Source organism: Mirounga leonina, unplaced genomic scaffold (assembly GCF_011800145.1).
Source record: "Mirounga leonina isolate KUSES-001 unplaced genomic scaffold, KU_Mleo_1.0 Mir_376, whole genome shotgun sequence".
Lineage (NCBI taxonomy): Eukaryota > Metazoa > Chordata > Mammalia > Carnivora > Phocidae > Mirounga > Mirounga leonina.
This window is the reverse complement of record NW_023270718.1, coordinates 10,824,805-10,848,289: the sequence shown is the minus strand read 5'-3', so window position 1 is coordinate 10,848,289 and position 23,485 is coordinate 10,824,805. Positions and strand designations below refer to the sequence as shown.

Here is a 23,485-nt window from a genome sequence, read left to right as displayed (position 1 = left end):
GGATCGAGTCCCGCATCGGGCTCCCTGCTCGGCAGGGAGCCTGCTTCTCCCTCTGACCCTCCCCCCTCTGATGTGCTCTCTCTCTCTCATTCTCTCTGTCTCAAATAAATAAATAAAATCTTAAAAAAAAAAAAGAAATTGACAATAGAGCAGAAACCTCAAGAATGGGGAGAAATGACTTCACACAACCTCATTCTTCCCTCAGAACACCCTAGTATTAGTCTTTTCTCATTGAAAATGACACACTAATTAGAAATTACCATGAATTTTTAAGGCCAGCAGGGATAAGGGCAGAATAGTGGGTGTGACAGCATGTAGTAGAGGGATCTTGGGAAAGCCTCATGAAAGCAGGTCTTCCACAAAGGCTTCTGGCACTCAACAGATCCATATACAATAGTGATCAGGCTTTGTTTACAGGTTCACGTCCACATGCAGGGGCAGGAAGCCCTCTTTTCTGAGAATATGCCCTTAAGAGAAGTCATTGTTCACTTCATGAAACAGTTGCCAGCAAGGACCCCAACAGAAGAGAACATGGGGACACCCTCCTGGATTCCCCAAGAAACTTCCCTGGAAACAGGACAAGGTGAGTGGGGTAAGCCAAGGTACTAGAGGGATGTTGTGTGTGGACTCATTCTTGGGTACAACTTCACTGAGTCACTTTATCCCCACACAGGAGATAAAGATAAAAAAAATGGAGACTATATTTATCACATGAATGACAGTATTACTAGTCAAGGCAATGAAATACCTTCCCTGCTCATTATCCAGGAAGAGGACTGTCCTAGGCTTGAAGAGGACAGTGTTTCTTTGAAGAATCTGCTCAGCTCTGGAAGAGCAGGTCTAGGCACATCCAGGTCCAAGGAAGGGTCCCTGAAGGGACCCTCATATCAAGATGTCCTTATAGAGGGGGGACCGGGGTTTCTCTCTCAGTCAATCCAGGTCATCCCTGAGCCTGTTCCTACCCACCAGAGAACTGAGGGGAACTCCACATGTGGGGGACACCAAGGAAGATGCCATGAAGCCCACAACGCATACAGATGTGAAAAGTGTCCCAAGACCTTTAGGTATTTCTCTCAGCTAAAAGCCCATCAGAGAAGACACGATAACGAGAGGACATTTACTTGTGCTGAGTGTAACAAAGGCTTCTTCCAAGCATCAGACCTACACGTGCATCAGAAGATTCATGCAGAAGAGAAGCCTTTCACGTGCAGCACGTGTGAAAAATCCTTCAGCCACAAAACCAACCTTCTGGCACATGAGAGAATCCACACAGGAGAGAAGCCCTATGAATGTTCCCTCTGCCATAGAAGGTACCGCCAGTCGTCCACCTACCACCGCCACCTGAGAACTCACCAGAAAATTGCCTTCAGAGGTATTCCCTCTACACCAGAAGCTTCCTTGGGTGCAGCCCCAATGGAATGATACATAAATATGTATGCAAATATGTATATTTCTATAGTACTTCCCTATTTAGAACATATACTTTCCTGATTATATTTTCCATCTATTGTCTTCGCTAAAATATAAGTTTAAGGAGAAATTTCTTAGTTTGTTCACTAGAGTATCTCAGGTACTGATATTTGGTTGACAAATTTTAAATAACCAATAAATAATCTGCTCAATAAATGGATGAATGTGTAATGTTGGTGTTTATTCTTTAAAATCCAGGAATGTCCAACTCCAGGACACAAACACCAGCTTCCAGTGGTCAAGTGATGCTTTCCCTCCTGCTCCCCTGTCCTCTGTCCACACAGTTTATCTTTACTGGGCCACATGCACCTAAAAAGGTGGAGAGCAGAGGCAGAAACCCAGAAATAGGCCTTAGCCTATAAAAGGGAACCTTTATATTCAAATGATATATTTCTATAATTCACTGGAAATATTAATAGCTAAACTGGACCTGATATGATTGGTGACTGAAAGTTTCAGAATGCTATTTTATTGACAAATAAATACCAAAAAAGGGCAAATGCTTTCCATTCATTTCTTCCAGAGATGGCAGGTATTGGGGGATGAGGAGCTTATTTGCAGAACTAGTTTGAAAGGGCAGTTTGGAGGAAATGAAAATATTCTGTGCACGGCAGAGGCAAAAAGCACTTATGCTGGTTACTTGGAATACATTTGTGAGCTAGTTTCCACTAGGAAATTAGGGCTCACTTACACTGAGAAACAAGAAGGTACCATGTGGAAATGGCTTGAATCATGGAAGGGGGTATTCTGTGGGGTAAATTGTGACATTTCTCTCACTGCATCCATAATACAGAGGATATTGGGGCTGCAGATAATGCTCCACTGTATGGAGAAGCCCATTTATCTGTCCTCTTTCCTGAGCTGTCTCCAGGTGTTTGCTATTGTGAATATCCTTGCACATACCTCTTGGTACAAAGGAAAGCTTTTGTTTGGAAAGATCTCTGTGAGGTGAGTTGTGAAATAATAGAAAACATATGCTGGTCTCTGTCCCTAGTTCCAGGCACAGAGCTGCTAAAACCCTTGTAATTTCTTAAGTGATGAGAGCACTAGAAACATCTTTTGTTCTAATACTTGGTCTTTGACCCTGGTTCCTGATACAGAACCCCTAAGTCATTTGGAATTTTCTGGGTGATAGGAATGTCTTTCATTTCAGTGAGACAACTCCTGGATAGCTTCAGGATGGGGACTGGTCACCAGAAAGACCAAATCATGAGTAGAACCTTGAAACTTTCAGCCCCATCCTCCACGAGTTGGAGAGGAGATAGAGATCGAGTTAATGATCAGTCATACCACACAGAGTTTAGAGAACTTGGTGAACACCCACATTCCAGGCTGTCCATGGGGACAGAAACTCCTGCGCTGGGGACCCTTCCAGACCTCACCATAGCCTGGCAACACAAATGCACAAATACAGAGACTCATGAGACAGGGATGTCATAGGGACACCCAAACAACACACAGAACTGCACAGTCCCCAAGGACCAAGTGTGATGAGGGGGATGGGTGTTGGGTGCACACCTTGGTACAGCCTGGAGGCTCACACAGGTTTGAAGACTGGCACGTGGTGAGGGGAAACCAGCTGGAACCTAGAAGTCTTTACACAGAAATACTTGCCCCTAGGGCCGAGAAGCCTTGGTCTGGTTAGGAGAGGAAGGTGGGAGGTTTATGGGCTTTATAGGAGGGATGGGAAATTTCTAGCAGGTTAGTAGCCATTGTTTGAACAATTTGCAATTTACTAACAATGGTGAGGAAGAGCTGTAAGCACTAAGGTCTCCTGCAAGAGCTGCGGGCAGGGATATGTGAGGGTTTCAGTGGCTACTCTCAGTCTTTCAGGGCCTCACACCATAATAGTGATGGTGATAACTGGGTGACAGCTCAGTATGGGGGCACAGAGTGGAGGGGTCACCCAGAAGCCATATTTAGGCTTCCTCCCTCCTTGGGGAGGAATTGTTGGCAATGGTGGTAAGGGGACAGGATGGTCTATGGTGACACTGATGATGTGGAGAGCCTCACGTGGAGATGTCGGGGTGGGGTTACTTGGTCCCAGGCTCCATGGACAGTCTGGCAGGTGAGGTGTCTGGGCGTCCTGGTCCGAGTCCTGGGCAATTCCCGCTGGAGAAGAACAGAGGGAACAAGGTGAGTAGGTCCAGCACAGTGTAGCCTAACCATTCCCAGCTCAGCTGCATAACAGCTGTGCAGCCTTGTGGAAGTCCCTTGCCCTCTCTGAGAGATAGAACTCTCCTTTGAAAAGTGGAATAACAGTCCCTCCACACAGTATGGTTTTCGGGCTGTTAAATGAGATAATCCTCAAGAGAGCCTATCAGCACTAGGTTCCCCTGAAAATATGAGTGGGGGGCCCTCAGCAAAGTGGAAGGGGGCATGTGACTTCAGAGTGCCCTAGAGGGGCTGATAAGGGCCCATGGCCAGAGGCAATTCCAGCGAGGGGCCTTCTGTGAACCCCAGAAACATGGTGGGGGTTTCCTAAGACCCCGGCCTACTGGGGGTTCTGGAGGCAAGCACCCAGGACACCTCCTGCTGGCTGTTATCATTTTTCTTGCAGAGCAAAGCACCAGCCAAAGAGCAGTCTCAGACCTGTTCAAACTAGTATGAGACGTGATGGATGCCAAATTCGACCTTTCACCAACTTTCCCCCTCATTACAATGCTAAAAATCACTCCCAGAGGTGGAGACTTAACACGCAAATGAAACAGAATGTATGAAGAAGCATGTTCTGTCAACTGCGCCTGTGCTCCCAAATCCCTGTATTTCCCCACCCCACATGCTTACACATCACTCCTTTCCCACCTCAGGTTCTTTAAAACTTTCACTGGCTATTGTTCTGGGAGCCAGTCTGACACCTTTTTTGTGGCTGTATCTCCCTTCAGCTGCAGCTGGTGCCCCAATAAAGCCTTGACTGCCTTTAAATTGTGGGTCCAGCCTCATTTCTACTGTTGTTGGGTCCAAGGACCCAAGTCTGGTAACATCATTATGAATGATGATGATGAATGATGAATGAATCAAATAAACTATTTGATGATGAATAATGAATGAATCAAATAAACTATTAATTTCCACACCACATCTACTGATTTCTCTGTCTTTATTTCAATTCATTCTATGTTTCATTTCTAACTTAGTCCTACACTTTCCCTTTCCCCTTTTATTTTGCTTCACTGCTCCAGTCTATTATATATTTCATTCCACTCATGATTTCTTAAATGTCTCATTTCAATCCTAAATGGGTTTATAAAATATTAAACAAAATCATTTGTGTACACATTTAAGGTTTTTGATCTGTTAAATAACAAAATTCAACTGAGTAAGTTTTAAAGATCTTACTGGCTTTATTCAACAATTCATGAATCAGACAGCAGCTGATCAAGTAAATAGAAAGGAGCTCCAAAGAGCTGTACAAAATGGAAAACTTTATAGGCAGAAGGTGTGGGACAAGGAAGTTACTAGCAGATAGATAGATTTTGGATACTAGCTCCTCATCTGATAAGATATTTGCAAATATCTTCTCCCATTCTGTCGGTTATCTTTTGGTTTTGTCAACTATTTCCTTTGCCGTGCAAAAGCTTTTTATCTTGACCAAGTCCCAATAGTTCATTTTTGCCTTTGGTTCCCTTGCCTTTGGAGACGTGTCTAGCAAGAAGTTGCTGCGGCCGAGGTCACAGAGGTGCCTCTAGGCAAATCCTCTAGGATTTTGATGGATTCCTGTCTCACATTTAGGTGTTTCATCCATTTTTAGTCTATTTTTGGGGTATGGTGTGAGGAAATGGTCCAGTTTCATTCTTCTGCATGTGGCTGTCCAATTTTCCCAACACCGTTTGTTGAAGAGACTGTCTTTTTTCCATTGGATGTTCTTTCCTGCTTTGTCGAAGATTAGTTGACCCTAGAGTTGAGGGTCCATTTCTGGGTTCTCTGTTCTGTTCCATTGATCTGTCTGTCTGTTTTTGTGCCAGTACCATACTGTCTTAATGATGACAGCTTTGTAATAGAGCTTGAAGTCCAGAATTGTGATGCCACCCACTTTGGTTTTCTTTTTCAACATTCCTTTGGCTATCTGTGATCTTTTCTGGTTCCATACGAATTTTAGGATGATTTGTTCCATCTCTGTGGAAAAAGCTGATGGTGTTTTGATAGGATTGCACTGAATGTATAGATTGCTCTAGGTAGCATAGACATTTTAGCAATATTTGTTCTTCCAATCCATGAGCATGGAACGTTTTTCCATTTCTTTGTGTCTTCCTCAGTTTCCTTCATGAGTGTTCTATAGTTTTCTGAGTACAGATCCTTTGCTGCTTTGGTTAGATTCATTCCTAGGTATCTTACGGTTTGGGGTGCAATTGTAAATGGGATCGACTCCTTAATTTCTCTTTCTTCTGTCTCATTGTTAGTGTATGGAAATGCAACTGATTTCTGTGCATTGATTTTATAGCCTGCCACTTTGCTGGATTCCTGTATGAGTTCTAGCAAATTTGGGGCTGGAGTCTTTTGGGTTTTCCACATAGAGTATCATGTCATCTGCAAAGAGTGAGAGTTTGACTTCTTCTTTGCCTATTTGGATGCCTTTTATTTCTTTTTGTTGTCTGATTGCTGAGGCTAGGACTTCTAGTACTATGTTGAACATCAGTGGTGAGAGTGGATATCCCTGCCGTGTTCCTGACCTTAGGAACCTCAGGAAAAACCGAGAGCTTTTCCCCATTGAGAATGATGTTCACTGTGGGCTTTTCGTATATGGCTTTTATGATATTGAGGTATGTTCCCTCTATCCCTACACTGCGAAGAGTTTTAATCAAGAAAGGGTGCTTGCTGTACTTTGTCAAATGCTTTTTCTGCATCTATTGAGAGGACCATATGGTTCTCGTCCTTTCTTTTATTAATGTAGTGTATCACATTGATTGATTTGCAGATGTCGAACCACCCTTGCAGCCCAGGAATAAATCCCACTTGGTCGTGGTGAATAACTCTTTTAATGTACTGTTGAATCCTATTGGCTAGTATTTTGGTGAGAATTTTTGCATCCATGTTCATCAGGGATATTTATCTGTAATTCTCCTTTTTGGTGGAGTCTTTTTCTGGTTTAGGGATCAAGGGAATGCTGGCCTCGTAGAAAGAGTTTGGAAGTTTTCCTTCCATTTCTGTGTTTTTGTTTTGTTTTGTTTTGTTTGAAGTAGCTTCACAAGAATAGGTATTAATTTTTCTTTAAATGTTTGGTAGAATTCCCTTGGGAAGCCATCCAGCCCTGGACTCTTGTTTGTTGGGAGATTTTTTATTATACTGCTTCAATTTCCTTGCTCGTTATGGGTCTGTTAAGGTTTCTATTTCTTCCAGTTTGAGTCTTGGTAGTTTATACACCTCTAGGAATGCATCATTCCTTCCAGATTGCCTAATTTGTTGGCATACAGTTGCTCATAATATGTTTTTTATAATTGTTTGTATTTCTTTGGTGTTGTTTGTGATCTCTCCTCTTCTTGCTGAGCAGGGAGTCCGATGCGGGACTCGATCCTGGGACTTCAGGATCATGACCTGAGCCGAAGGCAGTCGCTTAACCAACTGAGCCACCCAGGTGCTCCCTTTCTTGTTTCTTGAGAAAGGCTTGTATTGCTACATATTTCTCTCTTAGAACTGCCTTTGCTGCATCCCAAAGGTTTTGAACAGTTGTGCTTTCATTTTCATTTGTTTCCATGAATTTTTTTAATTCTTCTATAATTTCCTGGTTGACCCATTCATTCTTTAGTAGGATGCTCTTCAGCCTCCATGTATTTGAGTTCTTTCCAAATTTCCTCTTCTGGTTGAGTTCAAGTTTGAAAGCATTGTGGTCTGAAACTATGCAGGGAGTGATCCCAATCTTTTGGTACTAGTGGAAACCTGATTTGTGACCCAGTATGTGATCTATTCTGGAGAATGTTCCGTGTGCACTAGAGAAGAATGTGTATTCTGTTGCTTTAGGATAGAATGCTCTGAATATATCTGTGAAGTCCATCTGTCCCAGTGTGTCATTCAAAGACCTTGTTTCTTCATTGATCTTCTTCTTAGATGACCTGTCCATTGCAGTGAGTGGGGTGTTAAAGTCCTCTACTATTACTGTATTATTATCAATGTGTTTCTTTAATTTTGTTACTAATTGGCATATAATTGGCTGCTCCCATGTTAGGGGCATGGGTATTTAAAATTGTTAGATCTTCTTGTTGGATAGACCCTCTAAGTATGATATAGTGTCCTTCTTCATCTCTTATTATAGTCTTTGGTTTAAAATCTAATTTGTCTGATATAAAGATTGCCACCCCAGCTTTCTTTTGATGTCATTAGCATGATAACTGGTTTTCCACCCCCTCACTTTCAATCTGCAGGTGTCTTTGGGTCTAAAATGAGTCTCTTGCAGACAGCAAATTGATTGGTCTATCCAATCTGATACCCTGTGTCTTTTGTTTGGGGCATTTAGCCCATTTACATTCAGACTAACTATTGAAAGATATGAATTTAGTGCCATTGTATTACCTGTAAAGTTACTATTACTGTATATTCTCTCTGTTCCTTTCTGACCTATGTTACTTTGGGCTCTCTCTTTGCTTAAAGGATTCTCTTTAGTATTTCTTGCAGGGCTGGTTTGGTGATCACAAATTCTTTCAGTTTGTTTGTCCTGGAAGCTTTTTATCTCTCCTATTTTGAATGACAGTCTAGCTGGATACGGTATTCTTGGCTGCATACTTTTCTCATTTAGTACCCTGAATATATTATGCCTTTCTGGCCTGCCAGTCTCTGCGGATAGGTCTGCTGCCAGTCTAATGTTTCTACTCTTGTAGGTTACAGACCTCTTGTCCCAGGCTTCTTTGAAGATTTTCTCTTTGTCTGAGATTTGCAAGTTTCACTATTATATGTCAAGGTGTTGATCTATTTTTATTGATTTTGCAGGGGGTTCTCTGTGCCTCCTGGACTTGAATGCCTGTTTTCTTCCCCAGATTAGGGAAGTTCTCCACTGTAATTTCCTCCAGTATACCTCTACCCCCTCCCTCTCTTTCCTCTTCTTCTGGGATCCCAATTATTCTAATATTGTTTCACTTTATGGTATCACTTATCTCTCAAATTCTCCCTTTGTAATCCCAGTAGTTGTTTATCTCTCTTTCTCTCAGCTTCTTTATTCTCCATCATTTTGTCTTCTACATCATTAATTCTCTCTTCTGCCTCATTTATTCTAGCAGTTAGAGCTTCCATTTTTTATTGCATCTCATTAATAGCCTTTTTTATTTCAACTTGATTAGATTTTAGTTCTTTAATTTCTCCAGAAAGGGATTCTCTAGTGTCTTCTATGCTTTTTCTCAAGCCCAGCTAGTATCTTTATCATCGTTATTCTGAACTCTAGTTCCAACATCTTACTTATATCCATACTGATTAGGTCCTTGACAGTACTGCCTCTTGTTCTCTTTTTTGTGGTGAGTCTTTCTGTCTTGTCATTCTGTCCAGAGAAGAATAGATAAATGAGAGAACAAAATGCAAAAATGGCAACAATGACCCAGAGAAATATACACTAAGTAAATCAGAAGAGACCTGAAACTGAAAAAAAAAAAAAAAATTAAAAAGAGAGAGAATATAATCACACAGGAGAACAGAACAATACAGTGGATTCTGTGTGTATTTTGGTCTGTTTGTTAGAAAACTAGATCCCAAAATTGTAAAGAAAGAAAAACTTATATATGTACAAAACTAAAATTAAATATAATGAAAGGATAAAATGTAACTATAAAAATGAAAATTAAAAGACAAAGAAAGGAAGGAATATAAACAGGTGAACAGAACAGAGCAATACATTAGATTCTGGGTGTATTTTGGTCTGTTTGTTAGAAGAAACTACAACTCAAAATTGTAAATAAAGAAACACACACACACACACACATTTTAAGTAAAGGAAAACACACATACACACACACATTACACACAGTAATATTAAATACAATGAAAGGATAGAATGTAACTGTAAAAATGAAAATTTAAAAAAATGTTAAGGGGTGCCTGGGTGGCTCAGCCAGTTAAGCATCTGCCTTTGGCTCAGGTCATGATCCCAGGGTCCTGGGATCAAGCCCCACATTGGGCTCCTTGCTCAGCAGTAAGCCTGCTTCTCCCTCTCCCAATCCCCCTGCTTGTGTCCCCTCTCTCACAGTGTCTCTCTCTGTCAAATAAATAAACAAAATCTTTAAAAAATAAAAATAAATTAAAAAAAATTTTTAAAGAGTTGATAAAATAAGAAATTGGTTGAAAGGGGGAAGAGAAAAAAAATTAAAATTGGAAGACTAGAGAATTGTGGGGGAAAAAAACATGAATTGTATATACTATTTTCCCCTAATGCTCGTTTTGTAGTTCTGTGTGATCAGTAAACTTGGTCTTAGCCAGATGTTCTTGCTGATCTTCTGGGGGAGGGGCCTGTTGTGCTGATTTCCAGGTGTCTTTGCCCCAGGCGGAATTGCACCGCCCTTGCCAGGGGGCCAGGCTAAGCAAGCTCATCCCAATTGTTCTATGCGGCTTTTGTTCCCTGAAGGCTTTCCAAGCTGCTTTAGAGGATGAGAATGAAAATAGCAGCCTCCCAACCTGCAGCCCTGGAGCCAAAAGCTTGGGGCCAAAAGCTCGGTGCCCCACTCCTCAGTGCACCCTCAGGGAAAAGTCATCAATCACTCCTGTCTCCATCCACACTCTGTGCTCACCCAGCCTGTGACGTAACGTTTCAATCTCAGGCACACCACCCTGCTTCAAGTCTCCAAACCTTGCAAACTCCAGTGGCGCACTCCTGAGCCACTTCTCCCAGGGGAGGGAGGGGGGTCTCGCTGTGGCTCTGCCGCTTGCTGGGCCCCTGCTCAGAAAGCGGTCGCCTGTCCGAGCCCTGGTTCATGGTTTATGGCAACACTGAGCTGAAAGCCCACTCCTGGGCTCGCTGATTGTAGCCAGCCTCCCCACTCCAGTGTCTGGGATCTCTGCCACACTCAGGCACCCCTGTTCTTTCTGTGACCCCGGGTTCCCGAGACCACACTGTCCCACCTAGGATTCTACCCTGCTTCACCACCTGAGTGAAAGTTCTGATTTTGCACTCCGCTGCTATATCATTTCTCAGATGTGATCACTCTCACTTCTTTTTTATTTTTGAAGGCTGCAGAAGTAGTGGTTTATTGACCAGGCCAGCTTGCCCCAGTTTGGTGACTGCCCACCTGTGGGGCTCAAGGGGTGTGGGTTAGATGAACCCTGGCAGAAGGTGGTCCTTCAGGTCCAAGGTCATGAGGGCAGACAGAGATGAGGGTCATGTCCACTTGTTGAAAGGCAGTTCCTGACAGTTCCCAGTGGCCCTGGCAGGCATCAGACACAGCCCGAGTGCCCACATCCTGAGCAGGGGCCAGAGGGGCACTAAGGCCCCACTTCTAGCAGGTCTCACAGTTTTGGGCATAAAAAGGTGAATCCATGTGAGGTTGGGGTTGGGCTATAGCTGTGGCATTGGCCTGGGGGCCACCAGAGTCCCACCCTAGCCTGAGAGCCTTGGGAGCCCTCAGCCCAGGCAAGGGCCGGAGGCTGAGTCTGAAGGTGGGTGATGATGGTAGCCTAGGAACATTAGGCTGGATGGTGGAACCATTAGGCTGCCTGTGCGGAACCTCTGCTAGAGCTCCTGCCATAGCAGCTGCTGCTCCCACCAGGCACCCTTCGTGACACCATTGTCTTCCAGGGCACGGCGGAACAGTTATGGCAGCATCTCCATCACAGGGCCATAGGGCACATACTTGTACACAGGAAAGCCCGCCTGGCCTACTGGGAAGCTGATCTGGCCACACATGCCCAGTAGCTGTCCAAAGTACACCTGGCGATTGGCAGGGTACAGGTCCAGCTCCTCCATCCTGCACAGCATGGAGTGAACTGTGTCCTCATTGTGTGAGGCCACCCTCAAGTTGGCCTTGTGTTATGCTTCAGCTCCTCCAGGACATAGTTGAGGCACCTGTGGTACACGGCCTTGGTGGCCTGGTACATAGGGTTAATGGGGTCCTCATAGCTGATCTCTGTGGTGCAGGTATGTTCCTGGGCCATATATGCACCCCACACCAGCTTGGCCCCAAAGCACCAGCCCTCATGGTGAGCCAGCTCCATGTACAGGGTGACGTTGTCATAGGCATCCTTGAGGTAGTACTGGTAAGTGTTGAAGATGAGTGGCTTCTCCACGTTGAACTTGTGCTGCATTTCCAGTGTCAGGCAGCTGATTGCCAGTTGGAAGTAGGCTGCTCAGTGTCCACTGTCAGCCGCATGCCCATCTCAGTGGCTTCCTTGGCCAGGATGTCCATCCTTTGCAGCATCCTCATCACCTGCAGCTCTTCCTCCTCGGTGAACTGTGACAGCAGAGGCTCCAGCTGTCCTGTCTGCATGTTAGGGTCCACCAGGTGCTTGGAGAGCTTGGTCCTGCTATTGATGCAGCTTCTCCAGTTCAGCAGGTACAGGGTGCCAGAAACACCCAGGGTCTCTGCAGTGAACCAGTTCTCAAACTCCATCCTGGATGTGATGCCCGTCTTTGCCACACTTTCCTGTAGCACAGCCACCTCCAACTTCGTATCCATGGCAGCCAGACCAGCCTTTCCTTGCTCTGTAGCCATTTGGTGAAAGCATTTTCTCCACTTGGTCAGCACATCTGAGAACTGCCAGCTTATGGAATCTCCCTCCCCCTTGCAGTTTATCTTCCCATATGTCAACTTGGATTCACTTCTCTGCACTTCCTACCTTGCAGAAAGTGGTCACTTTTCTATTTGTAGAGTTGCAGGTATTCTTTTCTTAGATCTCTGCTTGAGTTCCCAAGTGTTCAGAATGATTTGATAGCTATCTAGCTGAATTCCTGGGACCAGACAAAATTAAGGTCTCCTATTCCTCAGCCATATGGACTATCCTCTCTAAACACACTAATATTTATTTTTCAAAAAAATTTTAGGGGTGCCTGGGTGGCTCAGTCATTAAGCATCTGCCTTCAGCTCAGGTCATGATCCCAGGGTCCTGGGATCGAGCCCTGCATCGGGCTCCCTGCTCAGCAGGAGGTCTGCTTCTCCCTCTCCCACTCCCCCTGCTTGTGTTTCCTCTCTCGCTGTGTCTCTCTCTGTCAAATAAATAAATAAAATCTTTAAAAAAATAAAAAATAAAATTTTTAAAAGATCTTTTTAAAATTTATTTGAGGGAGAGAGCACGCACGCGAGAGAGCACAAGCCAGGGGGAGAAGCAGAGGGAGAAGCAGACTCCCCACAGAGCAGGGAGCCTGATGCGGGCCTCAATCCCAGGACCCTGGGATCATGACCTGATCTGAAGGCAGACACTTAACTGACTGAGCCACCCAGGTGCCCTGGAACACACTATTTCTGCAGTGACATGTAACAACACTCACACTGAGTGGGAATACAAAGATTAACATTAGTCTCACATAAATTGTGGCCAAGTTTTGTCTTAAGTGACTCTCACACAAACTTTCTAATACTTTCTAATTTTCTGAGATTTGTGGATTACAAGTTTGGCAGAGAACAAGGCTACTGTTCTCTCTTCCTGTGTAAGTCCCAGGCTGGTGAGTCAGAGGGTGATTTGACCCACCAGAGGAGGGGACCTGGACCTCCAGGAGGGGTTCCTAGTCCAAAAAAAAAAGACCACAGGAGCTGAGACTAAGATCATTTGAATGGGAAGGGAGAGATGGCTTCTTACCTTATGTTGAGAAAGTGCATGATGTCTGAGACTCATCTGTCAGAGATGGAGGAGTTACAATGTTGAGAGATCCCTGGTTTGAAATGTAACTGGGAGGGGCACCCTGTACTCACTGGGGAAAAGTGACAGGAATAGATTTTGGAAACTTAGCATTTCTGTTTCCTGACTCTTTGTAGTGGGAATGACCACCCAGTACAAGATGAGGGAAAGTTGGGGAAGGAGGAATGGCTTTTTTTGAGGGAAGGGACCTACGGGGCAATCCAAACACCACGTTTGTCTGTCCTTTACTTTCAAGTCATATCCAGAGTCAAACCACTTTCACCTTCTACTGTGTAGCCCCCATCATGCCTCATTGGTCGGGTCGGCTCCTGTCTGACCTCCTCTCCTCCTGCCAGTTTTCTATCCTCAAAGCAGCTTTCACGAGGACCATGTATAACCCTCTGACCATGTCCCTCCTCTGCAGAAGCTCCCCGATGGCTTCCAGAGTCACTCTGCCAGAGTGCAAGCCACCCTTGGTGAAGGACCTCCCCACTCCCCAAAATGTCACAGACTCACAGTTTCACAAAATGCAACAAAAATGAATTAACAGAAATGCAAAACCAACAAGAAAACAAAGGCATTCCAAGTGCAAGGGCTTTTATGTCATCAGATTCAACAGACATAAAATGTCTGTAACTTGTCCTGAGTTTATATACACTTACTTTCTGCTTAGGTACTTTCCTCGCCAAAGACAGGAGCAAGTGTGGAGAACAGCAGTGCCCTTGGACCACTCTGAGTGTCACAGACACAGTGTGAAACCAGCTTCCTGACAGTGGCCTGGAGACCCTGTTGATCTGGCTCCAGATCACAGCCTCACAGGCTCCCACAGTTCCCACCGGCAGCCTCACTCCCACCTTGGGTCTTTATTCCCCCTTCCCTTTGCTCCTGGGAAAGGGACCCACAGCTCTCCTCAACTTCTCTCTGGGGCTGCACTGGACGTGTTTCTTCACATCTCAGTGCCCCACTCCTACCAGGCAGTCTTTAGTCACCCTCTTTGCTTTATTTTTCTCTATAGCAATGATCTTCATCAGACAAACTATATTTTTCTTACTTGTCTTATCTGTCATTCCCCATAGAATTTAACCAACTCACAGACAGAAAATTTTTTGTCTATACTGTATCTAGAGTGGTTTATATAGAGCTGGGCACTTGGAAGTCCTCATTAAATATGTGTCCGTTTGAAATAAATATTCCAGATGTGAGAGAGTATGGCCTAAACAGATATGGCAGCTGCACGGAGGGCAGCATCAGATGAACCATAGAAGGATGTATAGAGCAGAAACGTAAAGATGGCTTCAGGATCCAGGAGAGGTGGTGCTCTCTCAAGGGCTGCTGCCTACAACTCAAAATCAAGGAAGAGAAATTAGAAGTTAGTGGGAAGCACAGGTAAGAGCAACTTCCAGAGGACTGTTCCGAAATATGGGGAAATCTAGGCCATCTCAGACTTGTTTGGATGAGAGCCCAGAGCTGAGGACAAGCTAAAGAAAGCTATTTCATTTATCACCTACAGGGCCTTAGGGCAGCCAATACCCTCATGTACCTCCCCTATCTATGGTGCTGGGATAGGCAGCAATATCAGGGCGAGAGGATTGGAGGAGCAGTCAGTCAGGCTGATCGGCTGTCCCTGGGCTGTTGTGCCATACTCTCTCATCCAACAGACCTTTTGGATGACAGTGCAGGTGATGCCCGCACCTGGGCCAAGGTAAGCTGAAAACCGATGACCTGGCTGCCTAGTATAAGGGGGGGCAGGGCTCTTTTCCCAACCCCCTCCCATTGTTTCATACTCATTGCATCTGCCAGAGCACACGGCCTGACTTTGGCCTTTCCTCCATATACATGTGAGACAGAGCACCTCATACATCCAGAGAAAGTAATTAGATATGGAAAAATCACAGAAATCACAAAAAATCATAGTAAACAACATCTGACGTCTGGAAAACAGTGATGGAAGAGAGTACAAAGAAATTCAAATAAGCAGATAAGATAATCAAGGAGGGCCGCCTGGGTGGCTCAGTTGGTTAACAACTCTTGGTTTCTACTTGGGTCATGATCTCAGGGCTGTGAGATGGAGCCCTGCATCGGGCTCTGCACAAAGCAGGGAGTCTGCTTTGTGATTCTCTCTCCCTCTGCTCCTTTCCCTGCTTGCTCGCTCTCTCTCTCTCTAAAATAAATTAATAAATCTTAAAAAAAAATAAGGAGCTGAAGAAAGACAAAAGCTATAGGAAGAAGAAGATATGCTAAAAAATTAAGAAAATACTGGTCATGGAAAACATTTATAAAGATAGGACTGCGTAGAATAAATAGAATGAGATACTTAAAGAATTAGTGAGTCAGATGATCAGAATGAAGATAACATCTGAAAGGCAAAGGACACAAGAATGACGTAGAAAGCATAAAAGAGCTAAGGTCGTGATCCAGCTTGTGGGAAGGGATATTCTTCTGCTTTATGCTTCTGAAACAGTGGCTAACACATAATGCCACTAAGCATCATTGTGGAATATATAAAGAAATGAAAGTAGAGTTACCAAAATCTGGCTGTAAGTATTCCCCAAATGAGGGGGAAAGTATGTGATGACCCAGTAGAAGACACATGGGTAGGAGATTCAATGGCTTAAGTTGGGCATGGACACAAGATCCTGAAGTTGCTGGACTCTGAGGCATGTAGGAGGCGGTGGCAGAAGAAATTCAGGGATGAGGCAGGAAGACACACACTATGGGTCACTCAGGGGACAAGAAGGATGCACAAGTGACCATTGTTGCAGGCACCATGACAATGTGACCAGAGGGCATAGGTATAGAGGCTGGTAGGAATGGCAAAGAGAAGCCAGAATTTCCTCACTGGGAAATGGTGCAGCTCATTTAAAGTGAAGCAGATGGGGCAGGGTCTGTGACAGGACAGGGGGGAAAGGAAGATTTATACTTTGGTGGAGGAGACCATGGTGTGAATTGAAAAGCTCTCTCCCAACTCCCATTGGTCCTCAATCTTTCTCCATTTAGTACAGCTCAGAGGAGAGGAACAAATTTTTGATTCTTTCACCTCAGGCTGGCCCATCAAAACTGGGCACCCAGGGCCACATCCCAGGCTACTTGTGGTTTTCTTGTTAGTTGTTAACATCTCCTCTCAGTAGGAGGGCTTTTGGTCTCTCTAAGACAGTTGTTGATAAAGATGATGCACACATCCATACTAATTACAATGCTTTTGATATTGATGGGTTTTTCATTGAATCAGTAGTTCTTTATACTGATGAGGAGTATTCCTTTTATAAATATAACATAATTTCTTACCATTCATCTGTGGATGGATGTTTGTTTTTGTTATCTAATGCCTGGCTTTGAGAATAAATTTGCTGGGAATGTGCAAATACAGGTTTTCATTTCTCTTGTGGTTATGAAGAAGAAGTTTGCATCAAATAATAAGTGGATGATTAACTTTGTTAACTGCCAGTGTTTTCCAAATGTATTGTTATTATTTTGCATTCCCATCAGCATAGTCTGAGAGTTCTGGGTTTTCTTTCTTTTTTTTTTTTTTAGATTTTATGTATTTATTTATTTATTTATTTGACAGAGAGACACAGCGAGAGAGGGAACATAAGCAGGGGGAGTGGGAGAAGGAGAAACAGGCTTCCCTCTGAGCAGGGAGCCTGACACAGGGCTCGATCCCAGGATCCTGGGATCATGACCTGAGCCAAAGGCAGACTCTTAACAACTGAGCCACCCAGGTGCCCCAAGTTCTGTTTTTTTTAATACCTTCAACTTTTAATGTTTTGTCAGTCTTTTAATGTTTCCCATCAAAATGAGTATGTGTAGTGGTTTTCATTTGTATTTCCTTAAATATTAATAATACTGAACTTATTTTCATATGCTTATTTACCATTCATATATCATCTTCAGTGAAATATGTGTTAAAATATTTTGCCTAATTTTTTTTTTAAAGATTTTATTTATTTATTCATGAGAGACAGAGAGAGAGAGGCAGAGGGAGAAGCAGGCTCCCAAGGAGCAGAGAGCCCGATGTGGGACTCGATCCCAGGACCCTGGGATCATGACCTGAGCCGAAGGCAGATGCTTAACCATCTGAGCCACCCAGGCGCCCTTGCCTAATTTTTTTTTTTTTTTTTTGCTCTTGCCTAATTTTTAATAGTGTTGTTTATCTTATTACATGTTCTGGATACCTACCAATTATCAGATACAGGTTTTGCAAATATTTTTTTGTAGGCTGTAGTTTTCTTTTTCTTTCTTTTTTTTTTTTTTAAAGATTTTATTTATTTATTTGAGACAGAGAGAATGAGAAAGACAGAGAGCACATGAGAGGGGGGGAGGGTCAGAGGGAGAAGCAGACTCCCCGCCGAGCAGGGAGCCCGATGCAGGACTCGATCCAGGGACTCCAGGATCATGACCTGAGCCGAAGGCAGTCGCTTAACCAACTGAGCCACCCAGGCGCCCCATGTAGTTTTCTTTTTCTTGACAGTATCTTTTGAACTGCAAGAAATGTTTAATTTTATTAAAGTCTAGTTTATTTTTTTCCTTTTTTTTTAAAGATTTATTTATTTATTTGACAGAGAGAGAGAGATAGAGAGAGCACAAGCAGGGTGAGCAGCAGGCAGAGGGAGAGGGAGAAGCAGGCTCTCCGCAGACCAGGGAGCCTGATGTGGGGCTCAATCCCAGGACCCTGGGACCATGATCTGAGCCGAAGGCAGACGCTTAACGACTGAGGCACCCAGGTGCCCCATATATTTTTCTTTTCTTTTTTTTTTTTTTGGTGCAAAATGGTGGTTTATTAAAGGATAGGGACAAGACCCATGGGCAGAAAGAGCTGCTGCCTAGTTTATACTTTTCTTTTATGGTTTGTGTTTGTTTGTTTTTTCCTAGGTAAAAAATCTTGGCCTAAAGCAAGGATGAAAAGCATTCCTCCTATGTTATCTTTGAGATGGTGTATATTTTTGTTTCTTTTATTAAGGCCTATGTTCCATTTGGGGTTAGTTTGTGAATGTTTTGAGGTAAGAGTTGAGGTTTTTTGTGTTTTGTTTTTGTTGGTTTTTTTTTAGTGAATGAGGATATCACACTTTTTTTCAGAATAATGTCACACTCATTGTTATAGCTTTAATAAGTTTTGAAATCAGATCTTTAAAGGTCCAAATTTGTTATATTTTAAAGAAAATATTTTTGACTCTTATAGGTCTTTTGCATTTCCATATATGTTTTATTTCACTATTTTTTGAAGTAAACAACCTCAAAATTTTATTGTCTTCATAACAAAACTAAAGATGAAGCTTAGAACTGGATTTCTTAGCTCTTTATCTTCTTATCTTCTTCCAGTTCATGTGTGAAGAGGGGTAGGGGGGCTAGTAGCTAAGTGCTTGAGTCTGGGGACAGACTGGGATTCTAAATCATCTGAGCTGTGCCCAGCTCAGCTTACCAACTGGCTGACCTTGGTCATGTATACTCTCCCCAGGCTTCAGGATTCATGTCTATAAAAGTGGAAAAATGGACATAAAACTGTACAGCCCAGAAAGTGAAGCAGACATTAAATAACAGATGATATTATACAGCCCAGTGAAGACCTGATCCTGGTGCAAAGGTGAGGAAAGATTCTCGGCAAAGAGAAAAGCATGTACCAAGACTCCAAAGCTAGTGAGAGCTTGGCTTGTTTGTGATCAAGTGAAGGCCAGTAGGGCTGGAAGATGAGAGTGATGGTTAGAGGGATGAGGGGAAAGGGGCTGATGAACATGGTTTCATAGGCTATGATGAGAAATTTGGATTTTATTCTGACTGTTCTGGGAAGTTGTGGGAAGGAGTTAGCAAGACAGACACATGATTTTTTTTAAATGTCTTTTTTTTTTTTAAGATTTTATTTATTTATTTTTATTTTTATTTTTTTTTTTAAGATTTTATTTATTTATTCATGAGAGACAGAGAGAGAGAGAGAGAGGCAGAGGGAGAAGCAGGCTCCCAAGGAGCAGAGAGCCTGATGCGGGACTCGATCCCAGGACCCCGGGATCATGACCTGAGCCGAAGGCAGATGCTTAACCATCTGAGCCACCCAGGCGCCCAAGATTTTATTTATTTATGTGAGAGAGAGACAATGAGAGAGAGCATATGAGAGGGGTTAGGGTCAGAGGGAGAAGCAGACTCTCTGCCAAGCAGGGAGCCCGATGCGGGACTCAATCCAGGGACTCCAGGATCATGACCTGAGCCGAAGGCAGTCACTTAACCAACTGAGCCACCCAGGCGCCCTAAAAATGTCTTATTTTGAAATAATTATAGATTCACAAGAAGTTGCAAATATAATGCAGAATACCTTTCACTTAGTTTCCCCTATGGTAACATCTGACATAATCTTACTATCAAAACCAGGAATTTAACATTGGTTCAATCTTCAGACCTTTTTCAAAGTTACCATTTTACATGTACTTGTGTGTGTGTATAGTTCTGTGCAATTTTATCATATGTGTAGATAGATTCATTAACAACCTCCACAATCAAGATACAGAACTTTTTTTGGCAGGAGTTCAAAAGGTTATATTTAGCCCCCAAATGGAGATGGTGCAAATCAAATTAAGAGAAGTCTCAAGTGGAGCAATATATGCTTGCAGAAATGAGGGGTATTTATAAAAATAGTCCTTGGGGGCTAAAATCTTGGCCTTAGCATTTGACATGAGCAACCAAGAATTTCTATGTTGTCAGTAAGAATTTTGGTCATGACCATCCTGAGTAGTTGGGAGTTGTTTCTTAAAGGGAAGGCCAGGAGAACTATCAAGGTTTAGAGATGGAAATGTGTCCAGCCAAATAGATCAATAGGGTGTGCGTAGTGCTGTGGCCGAAGTTTAAGATCATCTGAGTAGGCTTCAACATGGTCGGGCAGTTGGAAGGGAAACTTATGGCATGTCCAATTGTACAAAATTTTGCCAGTGAGATGGGAACAAAATTATGGTGCTAACTAGCGGTTGGCTATGGCAGTGGTGTTTAAGAGGGGATGGGTGTGAGTGTGCCAAAATATAGCCAGATGGCTGTTGCATTACTAGGTGGGGTCTGCTCATGCCCTGCTGTCTTCCAGGCCCATGCTATTACCTACCCAAAGTAGGTATAGCCAAGCTATGAGAAGCCAGAAGGCTGGGCAATAGTTATTTGTTTTGTGTGAGTGCTATAACCCGAGGCACTGAGGGCCCACTGACCACATGGGCTTATGGTGGACTGGGTGATGTTCCCATTTCAGGTCTATGTAGTTGGAGGGAACCTGCATTCCTCAGTAGAATATCTTACTAGGTAAGTCCAGTTTTAGTCTTTCTTGGCCTCTCTGCTATTCACACTGCTGTGGGTGTGAGTTCTGGACACATGATCTCTACTTCCTAAGTGAGATTATTACAGGCATTAAAAATTAAGTATCTTTTATAGCCAGGAATATTTGGCAAAGCTTGTGGTGTAGGCTAAGCAAATCAACATTTATTAGGCTGCCAAATAACTCTGGCAGATAGCCAAAGGGACATTTGATAGTGAGATGATCATATCTCACAGTAACTCAAGCCTTGACCTGGCCTCCATCCCACTCAGGACTGGGGCAAGACCAAAAAAGACAGAAGACAGATAATCACAGACCTGTACCTCTGAAACAAATAAAACATTATATGTTAATAAAAAAATAATAAAATCTTTTTTAAAAAGACATAAAAAGAGGAACAAGGAGGAATGCCTAATCAATATGATCTTTGTAGATGCTGATACGTGAAGTGTCACTGCAGAAGGAAAGCAAAGGCAACTGATTTTCAGTGCATTCTGATATTGAGTAGAGGGACCCAAGGGCTGGGAATTTAGTATAATGAGGTCCAGTGGTAGGAGGGAGACCCATTTATAAGATCATTTGTTGTTCGTAATTTCCAAAAGATTTAAGTAAGGTGTTGAGGCATTCTATATGACCAGCAGCCTGGGACTGACAGGGAAATATCTGTTGAACGCCTTGTTCTAAAGTGAGAGCTTCATTCAATGTTGGTAATGTCTGGAATCTAAAGGGAATGGAGTGTTTTTGTAAGGCTTTGTATAGTGGCTGCATCAGTGGCATGTTTAGTGGGGTGGAAAATAAGATGTATGGGTAGGTATTCACTAATGTGAAGTCATAATAAGTGGCGTTGGCAGAGGCAAGCAGACGCCTAATAAAACTGATTTGCTGGTGAGTATAGGAGTGAGATCCCTCTGGGATGGCACCCCTCCATTGTATTGCCAATGACAGTGTTCCCATATAGAGTGCATTGATTTGTCACCATGTTGGCCATGACAGGAAAGTGGGGGAAGCCCTTTGAATTTAGCCCAAGCTTCAAGGGCTGAGGTTCCTCTGTGACTGATATTTCATGGGTCCATTGTGCCAAAGAAAGACAAATGGGATCTGGAGGGTCATCTGACAAAGATGCCACCTAAGGTTTTGAAAGTTATCCCAATCTATCAGCTTGGGAATTAAACAAGGCCCTAAAAGCATGAAATTTGGCATGGGCAGACATAGGTGACGTTAATTAGCATCTTTGGGGTAAAGGTCTTCACCTCAGAAGGGGAAGTCTCGAATGAGAAATTATTGCCCTTGGTTGCACCAAAGAAGTGGCAATTGCACAGGAGTCTGTGAAGTGTCATTGGAATCATTTGTTGGCCAGGCATCCCCCAATGCTAAGATGACTGCCTGGAGTTAAGCCACTTGTATTGACTCTTGGGTCCATTTTCAGGGATGTCCTGTTTAGAGGAAGAAAAGCAAGCAGCTCTCCAGAGAATTCCATCACATGTACTGGTGGCAATATTATCAATAAAGTATGTGATCCCCTTTTGTTGTTCACTTAGTTGATCGTAAAGGTATCCCCAGGAAATCAAGGGTCCAGGAGGAGGGTGCCCTCCTTCAGCAATGTGGCCTCTGGCCAGAGACTGAGGACAGGTAAGGCCCTCTTCCTTTAGGTGGGATACACCAGAGGGTCCAGGTTTGGCTCCATCCCTTATCAAAGCCTTGATGGTCAGGCTAAGCTTATGGGATGTTGCCTTCATGACCCAGGAAATAATGGGTAACTGAGTGCAGAGGGTCACAGGTTCAGGTCCCGTGAGAGCCTCCATTTCTAAAAGGGCTCAGCATACAGCCAGCAGTTGTTGCTCAAAGGGCATGTAATGTGGAGTTGAAACAGGCAGCTTTCTGCACCAGAAAAGCTTATAGGTAAATTATGCCAGCATGAGTGGTCCAGAAACTCTAAGAAACATAGGAGGTGAGCACCAGAACTTCCATCACATAGCTGCCAGTAGGCAACTAAGAGATGGGCCTGTTGTATGGCCATCTGAACTGAATCCAGGGCCTTTTGTTGTAAAGATCCCCAAAGTAGGCTGATTTGTGGGTGAGTGCATAATAAACCTTAGTAGTATCTGTACATGGAGAATATGTTGCTTTCAGAAGCCAGAAAGACTCAGTTTGGCCTGCTTGAGACCTACTGAAGCTGACAAAATTAGAAGTTGCCTCTTAATGACATCAGGAGTAGAGTGGCCCTTAGGCACACTAGATGAACCTAAGATTCACTGAGGTGGCATGACCTTGAACTTTATGGGGAGTGGGGCAAGAGCCCATCTGCTCTCTGTAAGTGCAACAGTGATTGTTTTCATATCCTGTATGTCTAGTAAGTTCTCTCGGAGGAAGATGTCATCAATGTAGTGCTATACATGGGTGCCTGGGGATAGCTAAAACCAATTAGGGTTTTGCCAGTAGAGGTTGTATGTGATAGCTGAACTTGAGGTATCCCACAGGAAACTGAATAAAGTGATACACTGTTGAATTCACCTTTGAGAGTGAATGTGATTGAAAGGTTGCTGAAATAGGCATTGAATAGAGCACATAGAACAGCAAAATATTTGCAAGCAGACGAATGAATAGCTTCATTCATTTCAATTATGTGAGTATAAGGACTTTAATAGGTGGGACCAAGGTAGCAGTAGCTTACCATGAAATGACATTCCTCTGAGGATTCTTAGATATCTACTGTGGTTTCTCAGATGTTAACAAAATTGGTTACCTCCTACATGTCAATGAACCTTACCTAATTTGTATGTTAAATATATTCTTGATACATCTTCAAAATGATTCCTGGCCCTTTTCCAGTTTCTTTTATTTAATTGATTCAATTGTTGTTTTGCCTACTGACGTTTGCCTACTACTTCCTTTTGTTCTTATGTCATCTTTGAACTTACTTTAAATTTTTCATTTAAATAAATGAGGCTATATTTACACAAATGCATTTAGCCTCTGCCAGATGCCTATGGACAGCTGTGATTA

General features: G+C 43.3%; 2 protein-coding genes and 1 pseudogene across 2 annotated transcripts in view; 1 reads left to right on the top strand and 2 right to left on the bottom strand.

Annotated features, from left to right (window-relative positions):
* The window catches only part of LOC117998020 (zinc finger and SCAN domain-containing protein 4), a 2,146-nt gene extending 724 nt beyond the window's left edge, over positions 1–1,422 (top strand). The window contains exons 2-3 of the mRNA XM_034986538.1: positions 418–592; positions 674–1,422. Coding sequence (XP_034842429.1) covers positions 418–592; positions 674–1,422 — 924 coding nt within the window. The remainder of the gene's footprint in view (positions 1–417; positions 593–673) is intronic.
* Positions 1,041–23,485, bottom strand: part of LOC117997817 (zinc finger protein 211-like) — a 37,343-nt gene continuing 14,898 nt past the window's right edge. The window contains exon 5 of the transcript XR_004675887.1: positions 1,041–3,582. The gene's annotated coding sequence lies outside the window, so the exon portion shown is untranslated. The remainder of the gene's footprint in view (positions 3,583–23,485) is intronic.
* Positions 9,766–13,187, bottom strand: LOC117998019 (annotated as a pseudogene).